This window comes from Melanostigma gelatinosum (genome assembly GCF_949748355.1).
Source record: "Melanostigma gelatinosum genome assembly, chromosome: 21".
NCBI classification, from domain to species: Eukaryota; Metazoa; Chordata; class Actinopteri; order Perciformes; family Zoarcidae; genus Melanostigma; species Melanostigma gelatinosum.
Genome location: NC_136654.1, coordinates 4,536,057 through 4,558,447, shown reverse-complemented (window position 1 = coordinate 4,558,447; position 22,391 = coordinate 4,536,057). Strand labels below are relative to the sequence as shown.

Sequence of the window (22,391 nt, the reverse complement as noted above, 5' to 3'; positions counted from 1 at the left end):
CCAATGTGGAGTTGACTCCGGCCGTCTGTGTTCACCTGCACGCTGTGGAGGAGCTTTTGCACACGGCCTTCCTTCCTCCCGTCTGGAACAGCTTCCTAATCCTTCTCTGTGAGAACACGGCCTGTGTCTCCTGCTGGTGGGTGAATCGTGGAAGTGCACTCATCCAAAATGCTTTGGCCTTCAAAACAAGCATGGGCCCGGTTTGTTTGTTTTTAAAGAGTACGGTTTTGACGTTTTGTTGTGCAGAAATTAAATCTTTAGGCTGCGTTACCGTCCTTATTTAGTCCGACCCAGTGACACATATACTGAAAAAGGGAATTGCAGTGGTTCAACTTTCGAAACTAATCTAAACAATCATTCTGGATTTTTCAATGAGGGCGAAGAAGCAAATGCAATTTTAAGAAATGTTAACCAGTAATTAGTATTTGACTTGTTTTAATGGAAGAATACTTTCAGACAAGTTATTTAAAGCTGAGTGTATCCGTGGAGGAGGATCTTTAAACAGTTTACCTACTGAGGCTTTAAACAAAACAAACTGTTAACTTACATACCAGACTAAATATCTTTTATTATATCGTCTCCATTTGACATGAAATAATAGTGTCATGAGCAGCTTCATCATATACAAACAACTAGAAACCAAAAGTCATCAAAATAATAAAAAAAGATTTAGTAAAAATACAAAACTAGGTATTTTTCTCTCCATCTTCAGAGCATGTATGACGATTTCAACATACTTTCCCCCCTGAAGACGGCACGTAAAACTATTTACAACATCAGTCTGCAGCATTTCTTCAGCTAGATTCATAAACACCAGGACATCTTAACAAGCAGAGAAAGAGGATGAATTATGGCATTCAAAGTGTCCAAATTAGTTTGTAAAAGAAACACCGGATCATCTGTAGCTGGCTGACGCTCAGTCAGTGTATCCATGTCAAAATGTAGCAGCCTAATTATCCAGACAACACTAAGCGCAGTCTAAAAATAGCAGCTCCTGTGCACAGACGTGGCTTCTGTCCTATTCCAATATGATGTCAGGCAGAAGCGGAACAATTTAAAATTAAAAAAGACCCATGACCACAGTCTGAGGCTGGCTTCTCTCCTCTGGTGAGAGGATTAAAAGAAGTGACAGACTGGTGCTCAGACAAAGCAGTTACATGCGAGTCAAGCTTAACGTGCGCGATAGCTGGCTGTCTGCTCGCAGATAAGAGCGTCCGCATCTTTTCCACGCGGCCCCTGGTGTTCATGCCGAGCTACAGCAGGGCGGCGACAGTGGGTACAGTAAACACGGCGGCACGCTCCGTGTGACTCATTCAGAGGACTCAAGGACTTCAATTTAGTGTAAGAAGAAAATAAAAATAACCAGCTCTGCCTGCGGGGAAGTTAAAAGTTACAAGAAAAGACTGGAAGAGCATCCAAGTCAAACAAATGGTGTTCTGTTAACGGAGAATATTGATTCTATTGTAAATGCATAAGATGAAAATGTGGTAAACATAATATATATCTTCTCATATTACTGTGCTAATATTCAGGGCTTCTTTTCTTTCAAATTTACCATAACTCACTGTAAAATGTGCAGAAAATATATTTTAAGATAAAAACTTAAGACCGTACAAGCGAAACACGTACAACACTGAAACCTGACACAGCGGTCACCATACTGCAGAAAGCTCTCTTGATCTGGATGGAAGTTAGTCTGGCTTAAGTATTTGGAGCCAATCAGGAACACTTGGTGGTGAAATAGGGGGATATTTGAAAAGACATCATCTTGATATTAAACTGCTCAAAAAATAGTCAAAATGAGTCAAACAGAAATACATTTTTGCTAAGAAATAAACATGTATGTGTGTGTTTTTAACACTCGTACTTATTTGATGAATCATCTGGTTATCAAAGGAAAAATGTTGCGAGATCTCCAGGGGGCATGGATTTTAAAGTTTGGGTCGCGACTGATGATGTCACTGCTGGTAATCCGATTGGTCGTCTGCTCAAATATGTCCAAAAATGAGTTATCTTTTGAACAGCTAAAAATGATGCACAAGACCTCTATTAATCCCTTTCACACTAAAGTGAGAACATTTGAATTTGTTTGATTTAAACATTTGGAATCATGTACGTATATGAAGAAAGGTTTAATTCCAGCGCTCCTCTACAGAGAACAAGCATCTCAAGTTATCTTTAACCGACATTCCTCCGGTGTTCATCCCTCAATCCAGTTAACCTACATTGTGGTCTGCAGCGGTCCTCTCCCTGAGTGAACAGGCTTTAATCCCAGCCACTGACATCACACCAGTATACTGTAATCCTTCAGTCCTGCAGCAGACGTACTGTATAATCTATAATCTGCTCCCACTAATATCAATGACCACGTTCATCCATACAACTGACATTAACTCATGTTTAACTCATGTTTTTGACTACGTTTCCCTTTAAATCCATCCCCACAATGCAGTAAAGGACATCCCTTAAAATCCCACAATGCAACAGGGTACCGCCAGCTGTCTTACAATTTATCGAGACACATGTTCCCCGTTATATAGTTTAATGACTGTACCACAAGACTGCTGCGATACTTACAACAGCTTCTGTTTGAAGCACAATAATGCATTTGCAAATAAACTAATTTGATAAAAATTGCTGCAAATTAATATCAAGTTTAAAGTTCATAAAACTAAAAGTTAAATTTTCTATTTCCATTCATTGAGTAAATATTCTTGTTGAACTTTAAGGATGTTCATGGCTTGATAAACAGCCGATGACAATCTGAAAACAGGGCCTTCAAAATGCAATACAGGTCCAGAAAAATAAAAAAATTAAAATCCATGAGGACGACTACATTGCTACAAGACTGAGCTGAAATGTGAAATCGTCCGAGCCAGAAAACTTTCATTCCAAAAGTCAAGTATGACTCAGTGTGTAAGAGTGTGACTCACAAACTTTCCAAACTTAAAAAAAGTCGGCCAGGAAATGAAAAAGGTTCGTGTGAAAGCGTTCCCACCGAGACGCTCTAGAAATGTGGCTACATGAATGTTTATGCAGGAAGGTCCTAGAATTCGCGATCAGAAACAGAAAAATGTCGAACACACACCTTTCTAATGACTCACACGTCCAAGAGGGCCAGCTGCATGGGAAGGGTTTAGTACCATCTGCCATAAAAACATTCGGTTCCGCTCTAGAATTCGTCGTCGGAGCTCAGCAGGAGGGTCTTCTCCGTGTCCCCGCGGCCCCCGACGGCGCTGAGTGTGCGGGAGACGGGCGCCGGCGCCCCCTGCTCCAGCGTGGACTGCTGGGTGTACTGCTGGTAGGCCGGGGAGAAGTTGTGGATGGCGTCCTGCACCATGTCGCCCGGGTTCATGGTCTCCTTCAGGCTGCTGGAGATGCTCTTCATGGGGGCACAGCGGCCTGAGGGAGGCGGGCGACACCAGAGAGTTAGAGGACGGGAGAAAGAAAGAGCGCAAAGGAGGTTGAAATAAGAGAAGGGGAGAGGAAATAAAAGGATGTAGGAGTGAGTGAGAGGAGAGAAAGGGAAGAAGAGGGAGGAAAGGAGGGAAAGAAAAAAGAGTGGGTTCAACATAATGGGGGGGGGGGTGGATTTATGGAGATTTAAGCAAAGATGTGGGAGCAAATCAAAGGAGAGGAGAAGAAGAGAGAATAGAGTGAGAAGAAGAGTGATTTAGTGGACGAGGAGAAGGGTGGGAGAGGAAAAGACAGAAGAACGGGGCGTCGGTGATTCAGAGGGTGTTAAACAGCGGGACAGAAGGACGACATGGGTGAAAGAAAAATTTGGGGGTAAAAAAAAAGGAGGAATTGTAAGAGAACAGTGGAAGTGATTTAGAGAGAGGAGATGGTTCACAGTGACGGGGAGGGAAGAAAAACAGGATAGAAAGGGGAACGTAAAAGATGATCAGTTTAGGAACAGGAGGAAGAAGTAAGAACTACCTAAAAACAGTGGCAGCATGAACAAAAAGGAAGCGGGGGGGGAGTAAACATCGTCAGTGTTCAACCTACCAAACTCTCCGTATGTAGGAACGGGTCCTTTATGCACAGCAGAGAAGAAAAGAGACACATGAAGATGGATGTGTAGAAACAGGGGAAAATAATGGAAAAGAATAAAGAGGACGAAGTCAAATCAAGGTGTGATCAAAAGACGGGCGATGAAGTAGAGAAAGAAAACACATTGGAACAGATGGAGATGAAACGGAGACAAAAGGCGATTTGAGAATATTTAGATGTTTCCTTTAGTAACAGTAAACTCTGTTGTGGTGTCAGAAGTCACACGGTAAGGGTCCCTCTTCCCCCTCCTCACCTTGTGAATCGAGACTCTTGTCCATGTAGACTTTGTAGGTGAAAGCGTGGCGCAGAGCCAGCGCTGCGAAAAACATCTCGATGCAAATGATGAAGTTCTGATAGCCGGCGGCGACCGTCCCCTCGCCCACAGACACCTCCGCCGAGTCGATCTGGGGGATGGCCCCACACTTCTCCAGGATGGCCAGCAACATGCCTGACCACAAATGACAAGATGAGACTTAAGGATCATAAAAAAGCATCTTTAAAAAGCATGCTGCGTCTCGTGAGGTTACCCCTACCCTGCCAGAAGGAGAGGAAGATGACGGACTTGACCGTGAGGAACTTGAGCATGGGGCTGTACGGGCTGAGCAGCTCTTTGGTGGAGAAGTAAAAGAGGAAGAGGGCGTACAGAGACAGGCTAACGGAGACGTTGTAGACGATGGTCACGTACAGGTAGCCGCCCGCAATGCTGTCGAGAGAGAAGAAGTCAGAGAGAGACCGATGTTAGAGGTGTTGTTCATGCTAAAAGCCTAAATCTAAGCCTAAATTTCAGTCCACTAGATGGTGCTGAGTTGTTTTCTGGTGAGGTCAGCAGAGGTGCCGGGTCTGCTTGCGTGATTGGTAGGAAGTTGGTCGAAACAAAGATGGAGACATCAGAGAAAGAACTCAGATAAAACATGTTGTTGACACAGTTTTCCTTTGGGGACATAATTTGAAGTTGAAAAAAGTAATAAATCGCAATATATGTTATCACAATACTCAGAATATCGCAGTATCGTGAAAGTATGGCGATAATATCGAAGTATCGCGATAATATCGTATCGCGAGATCTCTGGCGATTCCCACCCCTGCTGTTCAGCAGCACTTACTTGAAGTCTCCGTCCTTGTATTTGCCGTAGGCCTGCAGGATGACGGTGACGGCGGCCATGAGCGGTTTGACCACGCAGAACTGCAGCGTGGCCTGCTTACAGAAGCGCAGGAAGCCGATGGAGTAGGCCTTTCCCCTCAGACAGCAGGTGCCGTACATGCAGCTGGACCTGATGGGACCAAACACACCTGGTTCATACTTGAGGTCTCTGATATTTGCGGGAACATTTGCCAATTAAGGCAATAGATTCCTCAGTTGTGATGGAATGAACGAGAACGCAGAGTTCTGCTGCTCACGGAGCCATGCTGGGAGGGTCTACATGTTTCATGCTTTAACAGCCGTTCAGAATCAGATTCTTCAACAGAGGATGTGCGAGACTCACTCGATGGGTTTCCCTCTGATCTCGGCCATGATGGCGCTCTCTCCTCCCAGGTATTCATAGCACAGACTCAGGAAGTTGTAAATCACAAAAGCTGGGGACAAATAAGGAGAGAAAGGGTTAGTTGATATTATCTCTGTGTGTTTACTTATTTTAATAATCATGGTAGTCCTTCACAAGCCAGCATGATGTTTCAGAGGGCAGTGTTTGGCTTTTTACCTACTGTGACATGTCAAAATGTCTTCCTCCAGGACTGGAGCCTGTTCTCTGTATATCTGCTTTAAGATATCATCTTCAAATTGGCGTAAAAATGATTACCATAAATACATGTTTACTTCATGTAGCCAGTGTGAAAACAGGTTTAACAGCACGTTGCCCAACAGCAACTGCAAACAGCAACAGTGAGAAAACTGCTTTAACTGTAAAACCACAAACTACAACGTAGATCAGAGAGAATCCTTGAGTCAGCCGACCCCCACGCACCCACACATCACTTCCTGTCCCACCTATTTAGACATCTGCAGACAAACAAGTTGCAGAATCATGTGTCGTTTACCGGTATATGTAAAGATCTAAAAGACTGTAGCTGATTGTAGCTGAAAACACTCGGTACGGACGTAAAATGTTCGATTTCTACTATTTCAGCAGGACAGTAAGACATGACCGTGAATCTAAAACAGGTTCACACACCATCACAGACAAGGCGGGGGCTATATGGTCAACAAAGACCACCATCATATCGTTCAACTCAGACTCAGATTCACTCAACTGCTATTTAACATGTAACAAACTAAAGGTGACCGAGTGGAGCTATGCGTTACCATCCCTCTGACGACCCTTCACTGGCTTACGCATGCTCGAGCATAACCTTAAATCACCCCCCCCACCCCCCCTCCCTCCCTCCCTCCCTCACTGTGTGACTGTCTCCACCTGACCGTCTCTTGTGCCCGGTGGATTATCTCTCCTCTGTGCTGCTCCAGTGAGAGCGCGATGATGACCATAAAAACACAGCCGGGCTAATCCTGTTAACACACTCTAGTCTCATGACTCTAGTGCATGTGAGCAGGCGAGCAGGGGAGGGGTGTGTATCGCTTTACTGGGAATGAGAATGTGATATATCTTGGGCGTGTGCCATGGTGTGTGTGTGTGTGTGTGTGTGTGTGTGAGGTTCAGGAGGATGTTTGTACGTGTTGTGTCACAATACTGATCTCAAAGCAGCTGTACTGCTGGCACTGATTATTTTTACCTCAGTGATCCGATGAGTTGTAATATTTTCCTTTTCCTCAATCTTGACTCTCTGCTCTCTCTCTGCTCCACCCACAAACACAAACACACACACACACACACACTCACACACACACACTCACACACACTCACACTCACTCACAAAGCCTTCTGTGGTCTACTGTCTTACGTCAGGCTGAAGTGATAAGATGCCATAAATACCATCTCACAGTCTGACTTCAGCACAAGAGCGAGCGCACAGCGCTGACGGAGGAGAGCCGGTAGATCTGCGTAGCTCTCCGTGTCTCAGCTGTTCACCATTGTGCTCCTTCACTTCTCTCCAAGGACCCCCGCGGGCCGGGCTAGTTGCCACGGTGATACAGTAGGCCTTTCGTACAGTGAGAATCTGAACTTTGCAGCAAGTTTGGTTGCGAGAAAGTCATTATGGGATGCGGCCGTTCTGGTTGATGAGGAAGATTTGCGAGCAGCGGTTGCCACGCAACAGGTCGGGCCCTTCTTCGCTCAGGAAAAGATGTGGGCGGGGGGGCTCTGATGCATTGTGGGAAGGGGGAGACAAACGGGAGGAAAGAGAGGAGGAGCGAGACAAGGATAGGACGAAAAGTTGGAAAGTTGCTGAAAAGGATTTGGTTGAGAGTAAAGAGGAGGGAAGGTAAAGAGAGGAGAGCCTTCTGTACGAGAGAGCGACACGTCGACCACAACACTGACGCCGCTTCCTGCCGAAAGCAGAACCGCACGCAGAGCGCCTCCCCCGTCACATTCAAATGCATGAGACGTCACCAACGCGCGGATACAGGAAGTGACGCCCGTGTCACTCCCAGCGAGCGTCACAGCTGACTCTGGGGAATGAGGAGCGGAGGCCGGCGAGCTGCCGTTCTGCCAATTCAAACGTCGTCAGAGATTCAGAGCACCGGACGGCATTTTGTTTTGTTTTTGCGTCATTCATCTGCTCAGCAAAGCTGCCGGCTCACCATCAACTTAATAAACCCAGACCATATAACACCTTGAACAGTCAGCCATTGATCCATGGGAACAAGTAATATAAAAACCAAACGTCCAATTTATCAACTAAAAACAACTTGGGAATGAATAAGAGCTTCTATCCAAATACATATGAATATATGTACGACACTTTTGAATCACATTTGAATCATTAAAGTCCAGATGAGCTCCACAGATGACTGAGCTCCACAGGGTGAAGACAAAAGCTCGCTCTTACCCTCATAGCAGTCCCGGACGGTGTCAAAGTACACGTAGTACTGGTCGTTGGTGAAGAAGAGGAGGCTGAGCCAGGAGTCGAAGGCGTAGATGGGGACGATGAAGAGGATCCGCACGATGTGGCGCTGCTCCCTCGGCGAGCTGTAGAAACGAAGGTGCATGTAGATCTGGGAGAGACCGGAGAGAAGCTTTAAAACACCGACAGTAAAACACCCGCACTACGTCAGCGTGAAACTCAGTTCACGGTGCTCTGCAGGCTGGATTAGAAGGAAGATATTCTACACCTTTGTGTGATATAAGCTGCTTCCCCGTTCTTACTGTGGACTCATAAGCCTGAATCAAAGGGCTTAAACACGCGTGTAGGGAGATAACACAGCAAGTCACGGTAGGCTTGAACAGAGCTTCATAAAAAGGACTTGGAAACTAAATTAAGAATCGTCATCGTCATTATGAGGACACAGATTCTTGAGAACATTCAGATGTGTGTTATGTCTATCTTTAATCGACTGACCTTAATCAACACATCACATCACCGCTCAGGAATGTGTCAAAGAGAAAAACACAGAGTCTATTCAGCTATTCATCCACCTGGATCAAGTTTCACCTTCATGTGTGTGTGTGTGCATTCACGCTCTGTATCACAAACACCTGCTGAGGGATGTTGCCAAGCAACCCCTGCCCTTCTCTGGGCCTGAGCAGATGTGTGCGTGTTTGCAGGATCACATCATTTGTGCATCTGTATCTCCAGCTGTGTAATTCAAACAGTTTAAGGATGATGATTTAACCCCCCCCCCCCAGCTCCTTCTGCTGTTTGGGAGCAGATACCTGGTGACAGGTGAGGATGAGTGCGGTCCAGACGAAGAAGCCGGACACGGCCTGCGCCGCGGGAGTCATGAGGAAGATCGGCTGGTCCGTGCTCAGCAACGGGGCTTCCGGGAGCCACGACATGTTGGGGCCCGTCGGGGCTGCCGTTGGCGGGGGGGCGGGTGCTGCAGCCAGGACCGAGTCCTCCCCCAGCCTCTCTGAGAGCGGCACGTCCCGTCTCCACACATTCAACATCTGGAAGGGACACAGAACACAGATGGGGCGTCTGCGAGTACATATGGAAACCTCCTGAAACTCTTTTCAAACAATGACTACGCTGTGAGACAATTCATCACGTATGAACATCCATGTGCACGAGTAATCATCAACCTGGAACATAGATCACACGCTCCGTTATCAGTGCCATGTGTAATCTGAGATGGGAAGACAGATAAGAGGACAAACACAGATACACTACAGGTCAACATTTTATCACAGCTCGAGCATGTGTGTGCGGCATGTTGTACAATGGTATACGTGTCGGACTTTCTGGAAAGAAAACTCCCAGAATGCCATTTGATCACTGCCAGATAACATGGCTAAACATCGAGTCAGCAGTGGTTTAAGGCGGAGCGTGTGAGCTCTATAGCACAGGAAGCAACATGTCATTTAGCTGCAAGGCATTCTGGTATTTTGAGGATTCACTGATTCCTCCGTATATGATAATCAAACACTGGAGGAAAACCTGGATGAGGCCGGTTACCCTCGGAAATAACAAAAAATACAGACTCAAACAACATAATTGACCTAAAAATGTTTCGTAACAGCGTCAAAGACCTGTAATTCCCACCTCTGATATTCACATATCTGACTAGTGATTGGAACAACAGCTTTCCCCAAATTCAGGTGGGGATGGGCAAAAGACGCCACACAAACGCTGCCACATCCACTGCAGCTCCAGAAGATGACTGGACTTTAAGTGGCCGGAAGACACGTTCCGTAAGCAGCAGCTCGTCACGGTCTCCAAGGTGACGCAGTAACGCTCTCAGGGTAATGTGTGTTCGTGTACCGACAGGCTCACATCGTGCCATTCCACACACACACAATTTCTTTACAACACTAAATGCATTAAAAAAGCAAGTTATTGAATTTGGTGGTTTCATAAACCAGTTAGGCTGCTTTCACACTTTTATATGTGAGGCTGAGAGGAGCTACAGGTTCGCTGTTTGTGTGTACGTGTGTGTGTGTGTGTGTGTGCGCGTGTGTGTGCGACAGCAGGTCATTTGTGTTGGTTTGCCAGGCGTCAGCACATCTACAGGTCAACGAGGAGAAGTGAAGGCATCAGCAGCCACACATACACACACAGACACAATGCCAGTAAAATGATGCTGCGCTGAAGCACGGGGACATCTGTGTTTCATGTGAAAGGCAATAAAAAGGTCAGTATCTCTCTCTCTCTCTCTCTCTTTCCCACTCCCACACACACACACACAGAGGAATAATATATCAGAGAGGCAGGGGGTCAGGAATAAAGCAACGCAACAGATGGAAAGGGGTGATGATGGGGGATAATTCAAAGCTAGTCATGGTATGGGTGACAGCCAGACTGGATTATCATACTGGCTGAAGCAACAACAACAACCACCACCACCACCACCACCACCACCACCACCACCACCACTGGGCTTTATTCAGCAGAAACTTTCCATCCGTTTTACTTCAATAACAGTGATTTATTGTACTGCTGTGAATTAATAGTATGGACATGAAGCTCACGTTCAGACAAGTTAACCACAAATAGCAAAGTTTGAAATGACTTACCTCAGCTAACTGTTAATAGCCTCAACAATGCACAGACTGGATTTGTTTTTAAACCTGGACACTGGAAGAAGAGACACTTTATTAGTCGGGTAACAAAAAGTGTCGAGTTAAGAAAAGGCATTTCCAACCTGTTTTAGAGGCTCTCCTTGCAAACAGGCTACTGCTTTGAAATCCTCCTGAGCTCCGTCAGTTGAAGCCACGAGCAGACTACCCTGAAAACAGCCTTAATTCCTCCTCAGAGCCGCACCGTTGCTCCCCAAACATCCATGTTGAGCCCGCGACGGACTGCCCCGTCAGCCTCTGCGTCTCCCGCCCCCCCCCAAAAAAAACTCAACTCTAAAGTTAGAGAGTCATGTTAAACAACCGCTATAACATCCTGTTTGTTCTCTTCTGTGCATTAACGTTGTCTAGTGTCCGTGTTTCTGAAGTTAAAACAGTGGACTCCGTCATTCCTCTCGGCTCCCCTTTTCTCTCCACTCCGTTGATTTCAAACCAATCCCTGTCGGATTAGCTGCAGGTCAGAGAAGCTCCGCCCACACCGCGAGGACGAGCCTGTTCAGCCAATCACACACCAGTATCCATTATTAACCCGGAACAGGGCGGAGTTTGTTCACCGAACACTGAGCATGCGCGGGTCTATTCTCGGTTCAGCGTCGTGAATGTGGGTGATGTACAAAGATGAGTTACTTGTTTGTTACTTCCTGTCCTAACTGTGTCGTCAGAGTGCGTGGGCAACAAACACTCACCATAATAATAATTGTTATGTTGATTGTCCTTTTTAGGTAGGTTTTTCATTTTCCAAGAACATCCAATGCCTACTTTTGAGGACGATTTTTGGGCTTTGATCATTTTATTGTACTTCCATGAAGTTGGAGCACTCACAAAAAACACTTTTAAAATAAAATAAAATGGTCGAGGTTGATATACTGAGTTTTCGGGTAATACAATTTGCAGAACATGTAGACCTAATTACCATTTACATCAATTAATCGAATTCAACTTTTTTAGATTTTTCTTTTAAAATAGTAACAACATTTTAATGGATTTTGTTGGTAGTTAGACAGACATTTCTGAGGTGGGTGGGTCCCAATTTCAACTTTCCTAAAATCCTGACTATTGACTCTCAGATTGTCTGGGACGTGTCTTCTGCTGTCCCCAGAGTGAAGCAGCATTCAGTTTGTATGCACCACACATCTGCCTCTTAACTTAAACTTGGGACTCTTTATTCATATCTTGCCCTGTAATTTGTATACTGTCTAATGTGTCTTATTCTATTTGAGCACTCCCATCATCTATTTGCTTGTCAAAATTATATTTGTGTGTGTATTCTTATATTGCCTTGTGTCATTTTCTTAATACATTTCTGTCTTATGTACAGCACTTAGAATTACCTTGTTGTTGAAAGGTGCTATACAAATGAACTACACCAGAAAATAGCCGTTGAAGAATTTAAAACAAAATAACAGCATAAAGGCATATTTGGTGAATTGTCGTGTGCTCAACACTGCAGCAAATACGTAAACACATAACTAATAAACAAAAAATAAATAATTAAATCACGTTTAGGAACGTCCATGTGAGTGATGCTCTATATGGCATGTGATCAAATAAATAAATAAATTCTGAAAAAAGAAAATCAAGTTGATAAGGATATATATATATATATGTGTCATTTCAACACATAAACATGTACAGTATATCTACATTAAAAAAAACAAATACAACATATTTAGCATCAAATAATAAATGTGAATCGTCAGATATTTTGCAATCAGTTGAAACATGACATTAGAAGTCTGTATAAGCTGTGTATATTTTTATTGATTCAGAAAATATACACAAATATCACAGTAATAAAGTTGAAGCATGGGTAAAGAAATGTACAGGACACCAGACAGCTCATGAGCATCAGTGGCATCAGTCCATCCTGACAGGGCCGGGTCAAAACACTCCTTGAAATATTAACAAGAAACCTTTCTGTCATTGCCCGCCTCAGTGGAAACCAAAACACACACTTCTGGCGGACTCCAAAGGTCAGTGGTACCCCCCCCCCCACAGGGCTGTCAGGAAGTAAACACTCGTTAAACAATCTGGCAAAAGGTATCTACACATTATACATGTATAATAAAACAGAGGAAAGAAAAGCTAAAGTAATGAACAAAAATACAACACCAGACTTGTTCACCACCAAGATCGTCTAACTTTCTCAAGTCTTTTCATACCCGGAGTTACAAGCTGGACTAAGGCGTCATCATATGGTACAATCCTCGCAGCTCGCCCTTTCATTCTGTCCTCAACTCACAGCAGTCTTCCTCCTCCTTCCTCTCAGTGCAGCATGTTCCCCTGGTCAGGCTCTCATATAGGCAAGACAGCAACAAGTGTGCCGAAGGAAAGGAGGTTTTAATTGGGGACCGGCCTTCTGTTACGATTCATGGGTAATTCATCCAACAGTCACCTTCCCCTCCTCCATCCCTGTCGGCTCTCTAAAAGCAAATCTAAAAGGCAAAACGAACACTTAAGACGGCAACACGCGGACAGACAGCGACACTTATTGACATGAAGCAGCCTCGCTTCCCCGTCCACAAACCCAACGCAGACACACATTTATTCCCTCTGATCCTCCCTTTGATCCGTTCCCAAGGATCCTCCTGTCTCGTCTGTTGTTTGTGTCGCCATAGTTGTGTACATATTTATTCAGAATTAAGAACACCATAAGCAGCGGATGTATCTCGTAGCAGGTTAATAGTTGATGTTTTTTGAAACCATTTTTATCACAGAATTTGTGAAATTTTGTCCATTTTGTGCACGTTTTGTTTTTTCTGTCGCAAGTTGAGCCTCTGAGTCGATGTGCAGGTGAATATTAGCAAAGAAGGGGCGGGACCTGTGTGTTGTGTGGCCCACTTCCCTCCTTCCAGCCACATCCCGATGAAGCAGTACCAACCAGTTCCAGCCCAGAGTTTGTTTGTCCCGCCGGTTTCTATCGTTTCAATGTTCCCTCGGCTCCTCCTGGTCACCACTGTTCACACAGCACACTGACAGACACACGGATGGCCTCCACCCCCCCCCCCCCTTTAGGGGCCTGCCACGCCTCCTCCTGCTCCTCTTGTCTTCCTCCACTCACTCATGTTTTCATTCATCCATTTGAAAAGTAAGGGGTATTTGATACCCTGCAGCTGCGGAACAACAAAGAAACAAAACAAGGAAGAGAAACGTCACTTGTGGGTAAACAAAGGACATGACTGAAAATATTCTGTATTTCTCTTTTGTGTGTCAACAAATCTCATGAAATGATACAAGCGATGCATTATTCTGTCTCTCGATACATTCTGTGCACTCAGCCCAAAGCCCATTAGTTCCCACTGAAGAAATGAATCTTTAAAACCAGCTCACAGATACATACGGCTGCTTGTTGTTTTTAGCAAACGTCACTCGAACAGGAGGAAATAGTGCATTTGTCGGGGACTATTTTCATCAGCACATTAGATGCTCTAATGAGTATTTATTTATATACATACAGATGTTTCAGTTTACATCCATGTCTGTCCAAAATGTCATTATTTCATCATTGTATCCTGTCATAGATGCGTGCGTCCTATTAGACTGCAATACCAATATTGGCCAGCAACATTCATTCTACAAGGAAATAAAAAAGGTTTCATTAAAAAATGTCACGTTGATTCTTCCTCCTTTTACTTGACTTATTGAACGCAACGCCACATCTCTCTATTTGATTATTTATTTGCGGAATAATCGTTATTTCTTTGGCAGAATCACTGCAGTTGAAAAACAATTTTAGCACAGTATCAACTATTTATTTCTGAATGTCTATTAAGGGTAAGGGGGTCAGGGGTCATCAAGCATGCTGTGTGTGTGTGTGTGTGTGTGTGTGTGTGTGTGTGTGTGTGTGTGTGTGTGTGTGTGTGTGTGTGTGTGTGTGTGTGTGTGTGAGAGAGAGAGATTTGTCCATACCTGCAGGTCAGCCAGGAGTAACTCACTTTGCCAGATGTTCAAACGGCACACTGACCTGAGTGTGGAGGGAAAGATGAGAAGCTTGAAGCGGCTCAAATGGAAAAGACAGAAACCTGAAGAATACACTGTGTTTAAGATCTGAGCTTTTTCGTGCCCAAATCATTTTGGAGTTCTTAGTTCTTGATTTAAGTTGAGATCTTTGGTCGGAATATGGATATTTGTGATCTGTTCAAAAGTGTCCCTCTCACAAAGTAGACCCACAGAGGAGCAGAAGCACAGAAATCGACAAAATGTGTGGACCGGCAAGATGAATCAAGATCATAGAAATATACGGCAAACGTCCTTATTTTGTCTGCTTCACAGTGAATTCATGAAAACGCAGACTGTGCAGTGTCATTGAGAATGAATCCGTTTGAATTTGGAACAGCTCCGCCAGATTACTCGTGCGTGTGGGATTATTTGTCTGGATATTTAGAATGGCTGGCATTACTGCAGGATGCTGACACGATCCCTGATCAACGAAAGAGCAATGGAGAGAGTTCAATTACAAATTATAAACAAGCTTTGGGACACAAACCTGACTCGGGGGATTAGTCTCTGTTTGTTTCACGTCAGACTTAAACTGCACAGCAACGACAACTCTTCACATCAATATATTGGTGGTGGTAATTATGAGTGGATTGTGTTCGGTTATTTTCCGAGCTCCAATATTTGCAATCTGCCATCATGCATTATGAATTTGCATCAACATGAGTGGCAAGAATAACAGAATCCAGCAAAGTCAACATGCAGTTCAAGATAAAAATAATCCTTCTGTGCACTCTGTGTGCTCTATAAATCTTAGCCTGAATGGATTTCCTCATAAATAAGCTGAAGCAACTGATGCCACAGTCTTCCCACCTGTGATGCGGCGATGCGCGATTGGTCGAGGCGTGCGGTGAGGTCGGAGGAGGAGACGTTGGCGGGGGCCCCGCGATGAAGCCTCATGGCCACCTTCCTCTCTCGCTCGGCCCGCTCGGCTCTCCCCGCCTGAGGGGAGCGGTTCCCTGCCAACAAAGACAAACGTTTGAACTGAGGGCCGTCACTCTCTCTTACAGTTGCATCTCCGAAACCGCGGGCGCCACCCTGACCTGACTGCTGGACCGCGCGCGCGGCCGGGTTCGAGGGAGCAGCATCCGCCTCGTTCCTGACTCTGTTGGCCGCCGAAGGGTTCGGAGCAGGCGGCAGAGCGCGACCTCCGCCTCTTCTTTGGCCTCCTCCTGCTCGCTCCTCGCCCTCTTTTCCCTCCCTCCTCTCCCTCTCTCCATCCTCTGCGGTCCTGCCGGCCCCCTGAAACACAGAGGAACAGCGCGGGTGTGAATGTATGCCGAAGAGGACCGAAACGGAAAAGGCTTTTGAAGCTCCGAGCTTGAGCTCGTTGGACGAAAGCGCCACGCTGACAGCGCTCTGCTAACTGGGTTTGAGTTCTGGACGAGCCACTCACAAACTTCAGCATGTTCCAGTCAAAGACGTAGTCGTAGGAGAAGCCCTGTCTGTGGAAAAGGTTCCTGAAGAGCTGCCTCAGGTAGGAGTAGTCCGGCTTGTCGTCGAACCGCAGGGAGCGACACATGTTCAGGTAAGTGGAGAACTCAGCTGGGAAGCACAGGAGAGCAATCGCAATCAGCCATGTATGTGTGCACATACATGGAGTTTGATTCGACGAGACAGAGTTATTGCAATGGTCCTATTTAAATTGGCCTTTTCTCCGGTTTCTGTTTGTCTATACTCACATGGGTATCCCTTGCAGAGCACCTCGATGGGCGTGGACATCTTCTTCTCGCTGATGCGTTCGTACTTCTGCCTCTTGGTGGCAGCCTTGAGCCCCTGCCAGGGCAGAGAGCCCAGGTTGAAGTACATGAGAACGTAGCCCAGCGACTCCAGGTCGTCTCGCCTCGACTGCTCTGTGGAGGAGAAGACAGAGAGAGAGAGAGAGAGAGAGAGAGAGAGAGAGAAGAGTGAGAAGAAGAAAAAGGACAGGAGGGCAAAAAGAGAAGTGGAAGATATAAGGAAGAAGGAGAGGAAAGGACACGGAAGGAGGCTGCAGATGGCAACATATTCTGCTGACACTCCACCGCGGCGTCAGCAGAGCAAACATAAACTCCTGCGTCGATATGTAGGCCGAGCGCTGCCTGTGTGCTGCCTTACCAATGCCCAGGTGGGTGTTGATGGAGGCGTAGCGGGCGGTGCCGGTGAGGTTCTTGTTCTCACGGTAGGGGATGTGCTGGTGCGTTCGGGCGTCCCGGTATTTCTTGGCCAGGCCGAAGTCGATGATGTAGACCAGGTTGCCCTTCTTGCCGAGCCCCATCAGGAAGTTGTCAGGCTTCACGTCTCTGTGGATGAAGTTCTTGGAGTGGATGTATTCAATCCTGCTGATCTGGAACGGAGAGGTTTCACATGAAGGTGAAAATGGAAAGAAATGAAATCTTTACAGTCATGGATTACCTCACATCTCTGCAAGTGATTTTCATAACGTGTTAAAAGAAGTGGAGGTCAATGGCTGCCTATGAGGTGGTATGCTATAGAAAATGGTAGTAATCGGTCAGTAGGTCAGTATGTGCAATTGTGGGCTACGGTCCTGTCAGTTATCAATTTGACGAGGGATTGATAGAGTTAAAGAGGGCTCGGTCTGAAACTGAAAGTGAGTTTTAAAGGTCACGAGTCTCATTGCCCAGTGAAATAATAGTTGAGTCATTGGTATTGATCAATAACCCTGTCAGCCTTTCTGTAGATATATAGAGGCCATTCAGTATTATGAGACAGTTAAAACCTTAGTTATTGTCCCGAGAGGAGAGGAGAGGAGAGGAGAGGAGAGGAGAGGAGAGGAGAGGAGAGGAGAGGAGAGGAGAGGAGAGGAGAGGAGAGGACAGGAGAGGAGAGGAAAGGACAGGAGCGTCAGAGAATTATTCGGCGATTCTCAAATGATCCATTTCGCTCCGGTGTTAAAATAGCCACATCCTTTCATTGGAATCTGCGTAACTCTCCCAGCCGGAGGTTGACTTCAGTGCATTATGTGCACGCAAAGGTGCACATGCATGAACTTTAACAGCGAGCTCTTCTAGTCATGAGTTATAACTGAGGGCTCGTGTGGAAACGATTGGCTGTGGGTCTGAGGATCAACCCTGATGAACTATTAGGTTTTACAGACTGCGGTCGGTCGGGCTGTCTCACCATCTGGTCGGCCAGCAGCAGGACCGTCTTCAGACTGAACTTGCGGGAGCAGAAGTTGAACAGGTCCTCCAGACTGGGGCCCAGCAGCTCCATTACCATAACATTGTAGTCGCCTTCCGCTCCGCACCACTTAATAGACGGGATTCCCACTGTGTGTGGGGGGGGGGGGAATCAGAGGGTTAGGAAGCAGAACAGCGCGTGATAACAGGGTTGACAATGGTTATAATCCACCCATTTACAATACAATATATATACAGCGCATATACTATATATCCTGTATATTCTCTCAACACCTCTGACTACAACTCAACACTACTGAATGGCCATTACTATCTCTCAACAACCCTGAACTGACTTCAATGCTCCTTAATTCCACTCAAAGACGCCTTTCAGTGTCCCTCAAACGCCCTTATATGTTCTGAAATCCCTCTTTAATGTCTCTAAATGCACTACAATGCCTCCTAAACAACACTCCCATCATCATTTCCCTCAGCACCTCTAAATACCCCTTAGCTCCCCTTGAACTCTCCACTGCCTCTCAGTGCCTCCTGAAGCACATCTTACCTCCGCCCTGCATCATCTTGTAAAACTTGCTCTCGATGTGGAGCTGTGGATGTTTGGTTTTCACGCATTCCAGTTTGATGGCGACTTCCTCTCCTGTAGCAATGTTAGAGCCTGGTGGGAGAAATGCTGGAGATGTAGTTACAACACATCGTGTCATTGCCAACAATGAAGATGAAGGACCGATATCGGGTCACAAACAGTCCAAATTCTCACCGAGGTAAATATCTCCAAAGGATCCGCTCCCTATCTTCCTCCCAAGGCGGTACTTGTTGCCCACCCTCAACTCCATGGCTTCTGAGCTTTTAAACTCACTAAGGGAGTAAACACACACACAAACACACAGATACAAACACACACGGAGCTGTCATCAATCAGTGGTGATCAATATAGTACAAGGACAGTGGTGCAAACTGCAGACTTTACACTGAACGCTGTGAACCCTGGGGCGGCTGCATCGTGGAAGGAAATGAAACTGGAATCTTGAGGGAAAAAATAAAAATAAAAAATCAACGGCAAGGATGAGAAAGAATGAAAAGTGCGAATGACTGAGGCAAGGCAGTGACGTAGTGCAGCCTGAGTTACTGGGACTGTAAAAGGAAAATGTTGCTCCACTTGCAGCTGTGAAGTGACTTTATGTGACTGAAGCCACTGCGGGAGCAACACATTTTCAAGACTTCAGGGTCTCATGTCGCCGCCCTGCTCCTGGACGACGATGCAGGCCAATAAAGTGTTTATAAAGTGCACGGGCCTGCACACTGTCTCCTCTGAGGAAAACAAAGCGTGTAGTTGTATAACATGATTTATTCAGAGCTGATTGGGGAGGGGAGGGGGGGGGGGCTGGCTCAGCATCTTACTCAATCTTCCCAAAAGCACTCTAAGGGGAGTCTGGTCCTGTGTACAAGTTATTTGCACAAACTCTCCAAATTGTCGAATGAGTCATGTTTTTCCTCATCCAAGGCCCTGTGTGTGTGTGTCTGAGCGGCCATGGAACATGGACTTAAAAGTGGGAAATGACTGAGGTTAGCAAGCCAGTTTGACGATACACTCAACGCTGACTAAGTTATTTTATTTTATTTTTTGGTCTTGGCTGCGTTGTAGACCTGCACACGTTCCTGTCCACATACACTGTGCAGCGGGGAAATAAAGCAGAGCGAGCCACTGCTGCACATCACCAAACCCCTTCAGCTCGGGTCTCTCCTCAGAGCTGCTCCTGTCAGTGTTACAGAACGGAGACGCGCTGCTGCAAAGGGCTGCAAAAACAACAAACACGCGAGACGACGTGTATTTTTCAGAGAGAATACTTCATGCAGTTGCCCCAGATAGCACAGGAGACGGAAGGGGGAAAACACCCAAAACACACACCGTTCATCCCGCACTGACCATCAAATGTGGGAATAATTCTCATAACCGCACCCCTCCATAACCCCAAACGCACACACACACACACGCGCGCACACACCTCCAGACACCTTGAATAGCCAACATACACCGCCCCCCCTCACCTCCTCCTCACCGGGTTATGTCAGGCTCCGTGGTCGCCCCGCTGGCTCCGTCTCACTCAGGACCCTGGACAGCGAAACACGGACGCTTCGGACGGCTCATATCCTCGGAGATGTGTGACCCGAATCCCCCACTCCCTTAAAAAACACACACACACACACACACAAAATATACAAGCTGATCCGAGTCGACCGGAGCCCCGCGTCTCTGGAAGATTCTCTGTCACGATTTTTTTTTGGGAGGGGGGGGGGGGGTGAGAAAAAACGCCGAAACCAGACACTGAGGTCCTCTCTACTCCTTCCCTCCCTCTCTCGCTCCCTCCCTGCCCTCTCTCAGTTTACACCCTTGACAATATCAATGATGTCATCCGTGGACTTGAAGAGATGCCCGGATTGTCTTAAAGTCGCCGCGTTGCTGCTGCTGCTGATGATTTTGTTTTTCTTCGGAGGCACGAATGAAGCGAACCCTTCACTCAAAGCTGCTGCACGTGTTTACATCTCAAATGAATTCCTGCTGAAACAAATGTGACGACGACAGCATCTGCAGGTCGGTGCTCTGCGAGGGTTCCGCTCGTGGTTGTGTCCAAGTGTCAGCGCCCTCTAGTGGTAGGCCGACACAAACGTCTTACTTTATACACACGACATGCAAAAAATAAGATATGATCATAAGCCTGTTTGAAGTGGAATTGGAGGCTTTTAACATTACTCTGTATACAGAAAAGAACTACAACCCCATTACAATGGGAAAAGGTGCTTAAAATAACAGATAAATAAGAAAAGAATGCCAACAATGTGTGGAAGCTGCAATGATGTAGATCAGGGGAGTCAAACTCATTTTCAGTCTGGGCCACATCAGCATCACGGTCGCCCTCAAAGGGCCGGTTGTAACTGTAAGACTGTATAACTAACTTCTCCCGAACATATTGTTCAATAACTCTCTCTGCATTTGATTATTGTTCATTCAAGTGTAAACATATTGTACATGCAGTTATATAAATGAAAAATGACATTTAAACATTTCTGTTATTATAACATAAACCATTTTAGTTGAGGGTTAAGAAACCCACATGACTCTATCAAAGATCAAACTGTTAAAGAAAATAACAGACAAATATCAAACAGAAGTTCTGACATGAACTTTGTTCAAAGCTGTTTGTGTCACCTCTCTGCATCACTAATGTTCCTCCCTGTCGTCGTCCTGCGCATGGCAGCTACATCCAAGAGCTGCTCACTGAGAGTCAGGTCTGATGAACATGGATAGATGATGTATCCGTGTTGTCTGTGCTTTCATCAACAGTTCATTAGAAACACAAGTACCTGCTCGTCTCTTAGCTGCTGTGTTGTTAGATTGCTGCTAGTAGTGAACTCGGTCTGCGATGGTGTTTCTTCACAAACTGACATTTGTAAAAGTCTGTATCTGGTCGGAGCTCTGCTCACATACCTTCAGCATGCACTGGGCTGTAGCTGTGTAAATATATTCTGCTGTGATTGCAGTCTGCCTTTTAATTCTTGGACAGTTTGATGTTTTTCTTGGAGGCTAAATTCAGCTCCGTGTTTGGTGTCAAAATGCCGACGTGAATTGTATCCTTCATCACCGACACGCCTCATAACACAGAAGACAGACCCGTTGTTCTCCTTGAAGCACAAACATGTATTCGCTTTCCCATCTTTCATTACATTTTCTTCCCTCTGCATACATTTTTCTCTTCGTGGACATTTTGGGATTATTTGTCGATCTTTTTCAATTGTTGGAAAACCTCTTTTCGGGCTGTTTCCTCTCCTGCCCACCTGTTGTGATCGTGTCGTCGGTACACAGACAACATGCGATCTCATAATTTCAACTTTCGATCTCGTAATTTCGACCATGGGGATACTTTTATTTTCAAGTCTAACTTTTAATTATTTTTCCCAAAATTTTTTTTATTTTTATTTTTATTTATTTTTTGCTGGGGGATTCGCGGGCCACATAAAATGACGTGGCGGGCTCATGAGTTTGACACATATGATGTAGATATTCACTGGAGTGCGACTTTCATAAAAAGTGGACACTCATTAAATACACTCATAGTAAAGACACTCATTACTCATCTCCACTTTACAGTAGTACAAGATGGTTCTATTGTTGCCAGCTGGGAGAGAAAGTTTGACTTAATTGTGAAAAAATGCAACAAAAAAAAGATACATGTGCCAGAGTAATGAACAATAACTCATTAAAAATATATATATATATTAAATTACTGGTGTTATTGTTAGCTTTCCCCTGAACTTTACTTCTAGAGACATTTTTTTTTAAAATTCAAAATAATAGAAAATCCTCTAAACCCAGGTCAGTTATGTTGAACTTGAAACCTTGAGGTTCTTTTCTGTTATAATTACTTACTCATTTAAAAACACTAAAGATAAAAACAGAACAAACATGACAGTGGGATGGGATGGAAAATCAGGAACGGCTCCAGAGTGTATGAAGCATTCACGCTTACGTGACCTTTTCTAGCACTTGCTAACAAGTATCGGGGAGATTCTTAATCTATAT

At 45.4% G+C, this 22,391-nt stretch overlaps 2 protein-coding genes across 5 annotated transcripts; both read right to left on the bottom strand.

Moving 5' to 3' along the window:
• Positions 1-445: 445 nt before the first annotated feature.
• tmem184ba (transmembrane protein 184ba) lies at positions 446-11,036 on the bottom strand. 4 transcript variants are annotated; one of them, XM_079293026.1, is made up of 9 exons: positions 10,748-11,036; positions 10,620-10,680; positions 8,820-9,053; positions 7,996-8,161; positions 5,538-5,628; positions 5,157-5,324; positions 4,587-4,756; positions 4,307-4,501; positions 446-3,402 (listed from the first exon to the last, which is right to left on the bottom strand). In XM_079293026.1, exons 3-9 carry the CDS (start codon positions 9,051-9,053, stop codon positions 3,173-3,175), a joined length of 1,254 nt encoding a protein of 417 aa, XP_079149152.1. In that variant the 5' UTR covers positions 10,620-10,680; positions 10,748-11,036; the 3' UTR covers positions 446-3,172. The 4 variants fall into 4 exon arrangements, with proteins under 4 accessions (XP_079149152.1, XP_079149153.1, XP_079149151.1 ...); XM_079293027.1 differs by having other exon boundaries at positions 10,620-10,682; positions 10,767-11,036; XM_079293025.1 differs by having other exon boundaries at positions 10,620-11,036.
• A 2,657-nt stretch (positions 11,037-13,693) lies between these two features.
• csnk1e (casein kinase 1, epsilon) lies at positions 13,694-20,001 on the bottom strand. The gene is made up of 11 exons (XM_079292636.1): positions 19,873-20,001; positions 18,573-18,670; positions 18,360-18,470; positions 17,796-17,944; positions 16,773-17,001; positions 16,358-16,528; positions 16,072-16,220; positions 15,719-15,917; positions 15,489-15,634; positions 14,589-14,643; positions 13,694-13,792 (listed from the first exon to the last, which is right to left on the bottom strand). The coding sequence occupies exons 2-10, from the start codon at positions 18,646-18,648 to the stop codon at positions 14,611-14,613; spliced, it is 1,263 nt and encodes a 420-aa protein (XP_079148762.1). The 5' UTR covers positions 18,649-18,670; positions 19,873-20,001; the 3' UTR covers positions 13,694-13,792; positions 14,589-14,610.
• Positions 20,002-22,391: the final 2,390 nt, after the last annotated feature.